The 8,084-nt window shown below is 28.7% G+C and overlaps 1 protein-coding gene across 1 annotated transcript; it reads right to left on the bottom strand.

The window, feature by feature from the left end:
* Window positions 1-6,633: 6,633 nt before the first annotated feature.
* Window positions 6,634-7,596, bottom strand: LOC107453157 (zinc finger protein 813-like). Its single transcript, XM_016069860.1, has one exon. It carries the CDS (start codon window positions 7,594-7,596, stop codon window positions 6,634-6,636), a length of 963 nt encoding a protein of 320 aa, XP_015925346.1.
* Between the last annotated feature and the right edge of the window lie 488 nt (window positions 7,597-8,084).

Below are 8,084 nucleotides of genomic sequence, written 5' to 3'. Positions count from 1 at the left end.
GTTTACATTGCCATTGAAAACACCATCCATATGTACACATCTGCAGGGAACTTAGCGGCTTCATTATGTGGGTCCAGGTTCATGTCCGTCGTCAACGGGGGAGTGAGAGGGGTGTGTCACCCTCCACCGAGTTTATCCAGTCGGCAAATTCAAGTTGAGTCGGCATTATTATCTTTTTTCTTTAGTATTAGTTGTTTAAGACGAACGCATGTCTCAAATCATCAGCGTTGTGGCAACATGCACAAAAATTAAACTTGAAGACCAGCATGCGTGTTAAACTACAGCATGATGCATCAGCCGAACGTTTTGCAAAGCAATTGTTGGATATTGGTAATGGAATGATGGCAATAGATAAAACCACCCAAAGCATTATACTGCCGACAGACTTCTGTAAAATTATTTCAACCATTGATGAACTTTTTCACAACGTTTTTCCAAATATCGCCCAAAGTTACAAAAATCTTCAGTGGGTCAGTGAACGTGCTATATTAGCAGCAAGAAATAGCGATGTATGTCCGCAAAAAAAAACAAAACGAATCACCCTGAATAACTTTCGTTCTAATGATCGGATTTTCACGAACAAAGTGTCAATCTTAATGGTTCCTGGGGGTGACCTCAAATATGCTAATTAATTAGTGCTAACTATTAATTACGTTACGAAATATGACACAAAAACGTACTTTCTCTGAATAAACATATATTTTTTTTGACATTTTTGGAATCTAGACACTTGAATTAGACAAAATTTTAAAAAAATTGGGTCGCAAAAAAGGTTTATATATTTGGCGATTGTCCAGAAGACAGCCAAAAAAAGTCGCCTGCGCAAATGAATATTTTAAGATAACCCATTGACTAATTCAAAAGAGGTACGCTTAATTTTACTAGGTTGCTAAGCAACCAAGCTCTGACTGTAAAAAAAATTAAATTATGTTCTGTGATTGCTCGGAGATGTTTAATTAATTGTTAATAGAAAATATCTCGAAGTTTCTAGGCAATAGACAACTTTTAAGCTGATTTCTGTCAAAAAAGCAAAAAAAAAATTATATTAATCTCCTTTGAAAAGAAAATCTGAGTCGATTTATAAATTATTTATGATTTTCTATTTTAGAAATCAAATACGTGAAATTTTTATCTGATATTATTTAGAATATGCTGTTTTTGCCATATTAATTCGAGGATTTCATACTAAAATCAAATTAACATAACTTATTATAGCTATATACAAAATTTTAGGGACAATCATTTTTACAGCTTTAATCGAGTCTTCTAGGCAAGAGAGTTTGAAGGGGAAAAAAAGTGCTTGAAAAATAAAATGTAGATTGTACAGTAATTCTAATGCGCATTCACAAGGATTTCTATAATTTACGATATTTCTTTTTTCTATAACTCAAGGAATGTTTAGTGGCATCTTAAAAACACTGAAATATGTTATGTTTAAGAATAAGATGTTGAAATAATATGTTGCATATTGTATGATTCATTGTTTAAAAAAATCGCTTCGTTCTGCTAGATATTTAGGTTACATGGTTTTCTTTTGATAAAGATGATTAGTAAATAGCATCCTCATGTTTCGATACATTCTGAAACTTACGTTCGCAAATTCACCATAAAATGTCGCACAGCATATTCTTCAATTACGATAAATTACATTTACCACCAAATACTGACTGCTACTATGATTATTTTTGTTTTCTTACATATACCTGATACTCTCTTTTCAAACAGAGCTCGTAAGATTCTTAAGTGGGGGCACAAAAACTTAAAAGATAAAATATTTAATTTCATCAACTCAAAATATCTGGTCTCAAAATTTTAATTTTTAAGTTAAATGTAACTTTTACAATATTAATGCTTTTACGTTTTTAAAGACCACATGAATCCTGTTAAAATATTAAAATGCATATGTTTACTTTAACGAGTGTAAAAACCTTATCAAAATAATGATCAAGACCCTAATCTAAAACAGTATAATTGACGATAAAAGCTCAACTGGCTTCAAAAAATATGAAGAGGGAAGTAAAAGTCGACATGTTTCCAGCGTTCAAATATAATCGCCCATTCTCAAGACTTGTCAGCTTTGAATAACTTGTGACTTTTATTATTGGACTCTCAAAACATGTCTATTTTTATTATCATCTATTATTTTTTTAAATCAATGAAGTTTTTATATTTTCGATTCAGTTTCTTGGGATTATCCATTTAGTTACACAACATATTAAATTATTTCACTCGACATTAAAATAGTTTTACATAAGTTATAGGCACAGGTTCTTAGATTGCAAAAAATAATAATCCACTACTTTGTAAAAAAATTAATGCGGTACATTTTTTTTTTTTTTTTGCTGCAAGACTTAACATTTTAATCTAAGGACATAAAAAAATTTCGTTGACAATTGAAAGTTCAAAAGTCGAATGTGAAAATAGAATGTCCCTTAGAACCAGGAATCGAAATTAAATAGTTACAAGGAGAACTATTTCAAACAAGTTAGCATTTCTGTTCTACTCGAAGTTGTTTGAAAAGGTATTTTTTATATATCGATTCCAAAGTTTATTCGACATATATTTTAGGGTATACTTTCGGAGTATTTCGATTGAGTTTATTTTTACACCCTTCTTTGCTTAAAATTATTAAATAATTTGCTTAAAATAAATTATTCAAGCTACATGATTTAATGCATTTGTAGTATAATAGTAAACGGGGCTTCCATCGCATATCCTTTACCTTAATACCGCTATCATTAAATAAATGGAATAAGCTTGCATAAATAAAAAAAGTTAATATTTTCTTAGTTTTAATTTTCAAGGAATAATATGTTTCGATCAAACAGATTTCATTCTGGAAATAGCGAAATTATAGATAGCAATTATAGATAGCTTGGAGCAATATCATTCATATCCTCTTTTGACGAAATATAGGAAAAATTAGTTTTCAGTTTCTGTAAAAAGTATGTTAGCCTTCTTGCCACGTTTTTAAATTTTTTTTTTATTAAAATAAGTTCGGAAATTGCGTTATAGCATTTTTTTAAAATCAGATGCCTCTAAAATTGGCACGGCTTCGGAATCTTCTTACAAATTTCAATTTTTAGTATTTCCTGCTTAAGGGTGTGTTGGAGTGAGATTCTACTTTCCTCGTTCCCCATGTTAACCTATGAAGAATTATATGATTCTTAACCTACTCTTTATTTAGTCACTAATTACTAATTAATATTTTGGAATTTCTTTTGCTTCATTTCTGACATTTTCCTGATAACAAATTATACAACAATAATATCTTGGGAATCGTGCTAAAGCAAAAAATTAAAGAAAACAGTTTAGTATATTATCAGGAAAAAATCTACTTGGTATCATAAAGAAAGAGTAACAGATATAATGAAATAATTAGTGAGTCACACGTGGTCAGAGAATTAAAAATTTAATTTCACAACTAAGATGTTAGGACATTTAAGATACTGAGATATTTTAAGATGCTTAAAAATTTGGTTTAAAAATTTTAAACAGCGGAATGTTTTTAATTTCTTAACAAGGTTTTATTCTTAGCTAGCAGACAATAATTCTTTTTAAAAAAAAACGACTATAATTTAAAAAGGAGCTTTACTTTAAAGAAAACCTAAATTAAAGTAGTAAAAAAAATTATTAGTATATTAATGAAGAAATAATAAACGTAAAAGGGCAAAGAATAAGATTTTTAAAAATGTTAAAATTTAATAAAAATAGTTGGTAAAATAGTTCTGCGAAACACTTCAGAAAATTTCTTTTACGATTAAGACAATATAGGGTAAACCAACCAGTGAAGAAGCACACCCCGGTAAAGTAACATTTCATAAATATTTTTTAAAAATAAAATTTTAAACGTTTTAATTTAGATTGATTGGTAACAGTAGCCTACTACCAAACAATAGGAAGGCATCTTACAATGCATTGAGTTACCTGGTCTTAGAGTCTTCTCTGGAAAAAGTTTTGAATTTGTTAGTATCTGTTCAACGCCTTGTTTCTTTGACAAAATTATAAGGTCAGTATTTGTAGTTATCCGTTTAAAGTACAATTAATTGTATATAATAATGCTTTTTTTTCTCATTGTGAAAAAAAGAATTCAAAATATGGTTATTGAAGTTACGTTTTATTTATTTTAAGCATCATAACATAAGTAAGTACTGAGATTAGGGGGTGTTTATTAACTGGATTACCAAACTGGTTCCTTTACTGGAATTTTTCAAGTTAATGAAAATGAAAGAAAAATTTTAATTTTCTTGTACCTTTTGACATATTGTACATCAAAATTATATTAAAAATACAAAAACGGATACCTTAAACGGGAAAAATCTTTGGCCCTAAAAATTAGAAGAATTTATATTCTAAAGTACCTAGGAAAGAAAAAGTACCTCCATTGGTAGTTTTTCTTTACATAAGAAATCCCTGATATATTACAGAATCAGTCCATGCTATATATTTCATTGGAAAAAGTGATTAATGAAATGAAACGATGACCGCAGCAACATTTTACAAATATATTGCAAACGTTTCTACCCATGGCTAATTAAAAATGCTACCAAATTCCCTATTTTGCTTCTTCTGGATAGGTATAAATTTCATATCAATTTGAAACTGAGCAAGTTTTGTTCATCAAAACAAATTTTCTGGTTTAGTTTTCTACCTAATTCATGGAAATCTCCCATTAAATCTCGAAAACAAAAGAATTGTAAAACAATACGTCAAGAAAATTTTACATCCAATTTTAAATAAGATTTTGAGGCATTAAGTGATGAAGTTAAAATGCTTTTATGAAATGCAATATTTTTCCATTCGATGTAGAAAACGTTGACTGTAACAAATGCATGCAAAACAGACACCAAGAGTTAATGAGCAAGACAACTTATCAACAAAATACATGCACTATTTTTTGCAAAACGATGCACTATTATTTGCGAAACGATGCACTATTTCTTCAGAAGCTTGAGAAGGAAATCTCACAAGTTATGTTGCAAATTTTTAAAGGAGCATTGACAACAGAAAAGTTTAATCTCCCAAATATCCAATAGCCTGTGCTTTTCTCAATATTGAAGGATTTATTTCAAGAAGAACATTTGGTTAATCAAATTTTGGCACTGAAGCTAACACAACCAACATTGATAATGAAAGTATCTTGAAAACTGATTTTGATATAAGTCCTCTCGAGGCATTGTTAGTTGCAAAAACAATTGGTTCCATGAGTAAATGGTAAGTACTGCTGAAGACCCACTAGATATAAGTCAATGAGAGATGGATTTTACTCAAACTTCGAAACTCCTTTTACTCATTTATTATCCAGTGTGGAATTCTAGAAAGGGTACTGGAAAATCAAAAGAAATTTCGAAGATACATTTACATTGACTAAAAAGTTGGAAAAAAGAGGAGAAATAAATTACTTTTTTGCAATAACTTCAGAAAAAGAACAAAAATTTAAAGAGATTGAAAGAGCTGAAGAAAAAGTTAAAGCAGAAAGTGCTTTATTTTGAAGAGAAAAAAAATACTTAAAAAGATTTTAAAAAAATCTTAAAAAAAATATGGGGAAAAGAGTAAACAAAAAAGGGATATAATTATAATAATAATAAAAACATCGAATTACACAATGATAAACATTCATAATTCTTGACATGTTGTACTGATAAATATAGTATATATATTTTAAAGTAGAATTTATAAAACACCAAAACCCATTGTAGTCCAAATCTTTTAATAACTAACTTAACAATAAGAATTTATGTATGCAATTTAGCTTGGCATTTCTGTTGTACAAAGTATTTGCCATTATTTAAACTAAAATTTTCATTTACTATTTTGTGTGTTATGTCTAATTTAAATTTTAATATTGTAAAAATATGTCATTATAAAGAATGAAGTAAATTAAAAATCTTACATTTTTCAAGATGACTGAAAAGAAATAAATTCTTTTTTGTTGTAATACTTCTCATTTTAGGTGTGACAAAAATATTTTAATTTTCTCCTTTTAAAAATCATGGATTTTAAAATTTTCCTTAATTTTTTTAAAAATAATTTTAAAAGTCATGTACTTTATACGGTAAATACTTTAGAGGAAAAAAAATTATTTTTGAAATTTAATGCTTTGATAAATATCACTAATAATTACACAGAGATAATGAATAAGCAATAGCTAACAGAGTGTTCTAAAAATTAGAATATTATAAATGTTGTTAGTTGCATTAATTAAAGACATTTACAATATATTCAGATAAGATTCAATTCAGAAAACTGTGCTTCAAAATGACTATATATTCTGATTTTAGGTACTTACTTTGGGTAAATATCCATTTATAAATACAGGTTAGTATTTACCCTACTCACATTTATCACTGTGAGCCCAAAATGCAGTATAAAATTATTTGTAATGTATTTATAATTATTTTAATAACTTAAAAAATTTATTATATTTGTATTTTTTTTTCTTTCTAAATTTTATTACAATTTTCATATGTTGTTTTCCAGATGTACTGTAACAAATTTTACAATCTCTTTAAAGTACTTCAAGTCTTAGTTTCAAACTAGTTTTATTTGCATAAGAATCAATGAAAAGCAAATAAGGTTCTTCTTCAATATGAATCAGAGAGTCTTTTTAAAATAGATTTCTGTCTGAATATTTTAGTGCACCCATTGATTATCATTAGATTTATCACATTCCCTGGATAAATGGGGTTTCTCTCTAGTATGAATAAGAGAGTGTCTGTTTAAATTGGTTTTCTGTGTAAATGTCTTATCACATATGGTACAAGAATAAGGCTTCTCTCCAGTATGAACAACAGAGTGTTTACTTAAGTGACCTTTCTGTGAGAATGTTTTATTACACACACTGCATGAATAGGGTTTTTCTCCAGTATGACCAAGATAATGTTGATTTAAATTAGATTTATGTGTGAAAAATTTATTACATACACTGCATGAGTAAGATTTCTTTCCAGTATGAACCAGAAAGTGTTCATTTAAAAAACGTCTCTGTGAGAATGTTTTATTGCACATGCTGCATGAATAAAGCTTCTCTCCAGTGTGAACAAAATAGTGTCGATTCAAACTTCTTTTCCGAGAGAACGATTTACCACACACATTACACGAACAAAGTTTTTCACCAGTATGAATAAGAGAATGTTCATCTAAGAAGCATTTCTGTGAGAATGTTTTATCACATACACTGCATAAATAAGGATTTCCTTCGCTATGAACACGATAGTGTCGATTTAAAGAAGCTTGACGTGTGAAAGATTTATCACATACACTGCAGGAATAAGGCTTTTCTCCAGTATGAAAAAGAAGGTGTACATTTAAGAGATGTTTCTGAGAGAATGTTTTACCACACACACTGCATAAATAAGGTTTTTTACCGGTATGAACAAAATAGTGCCGATTTAAACTTCTTTTAGAAGCAAATTTTTTACCACACACACTGCAAGAATAATTTTTCTCTCCAGTATGAATAAGGGAATGCTCCTTTAAATGACTTTTCTGTGAGAATGCTTTATCACACACACTGCATAAATAAGGTGATTCTCCAATACGAGCAGGAAATTGCTTGCTTAGTTTAAGTCTGAATGCAAAGGATTTATCACACATATTGCGAGAATAAGGTTTCTCTATGAATACGATAGCGTTTCTTTAAAGGAAATGTGTGATCACATGCACAACATGAATAAGATTATTTTTCAAGAATCAACGTGTTTCTTTAAAGAGAATGTGGGATCACACACATTATGAATACATTTTTTCACCACAATGAACATGATTCTATAAAAATATGTTATCACATACTCAGCATCAATAAAAAAGTCCTCCACAATAAAGAAGATTATGATTCTCTAAACTATCTTCCTGTGTAAATGTTTCATGGCATGTACTGCATGAATAAGGATTTCCTCCTTTATGAAAATTATAGTGTATTTATAAAATTATAGTATACTTTTCTAGCTATAGAGAGTGAAGAAGTTTTTGTAAACTAATATCTATGTTCATATATAAGTCGGCTGTTTTATGAACATAAATTTTTAATTACTACTGTGTGTGAAAAATGTACCACACACATTCAGTATAAAGCTTCTCGTCAA

Source organism: Parasteatoda tepidariorum, chromosome 5 (genome assembly GCF_043381705.1).
Source record: "Parasteatoda tepidariorum isolate YZ-2023 chromosome 5, CAS_Ptep_4.0, whole genome shotgun sequence".
In the NCBI taxonomy this organism is placed as follows: domain Eukaryota; kingdom Metazoa; phylum Arthropoda; class Arachnida; order Araneae; family Theridiidae; genus Parasteatoda; species Parasteatoda tepidariorum.
The sequence above is the reverse complement of the archived record's forward strand: the minus strand, read 5'-3'. Positions and strand labels throughout refer to the sequence as shown.

Coding starts and splice junctions, on each gene's coding strand:
- LOC107453157 (XM_016069860.1), bottom strand. CDS start 7,596: ATGTGTGATAAATCCTTTGCATTCAGACTTAAACTAAGCAAGCAATTT.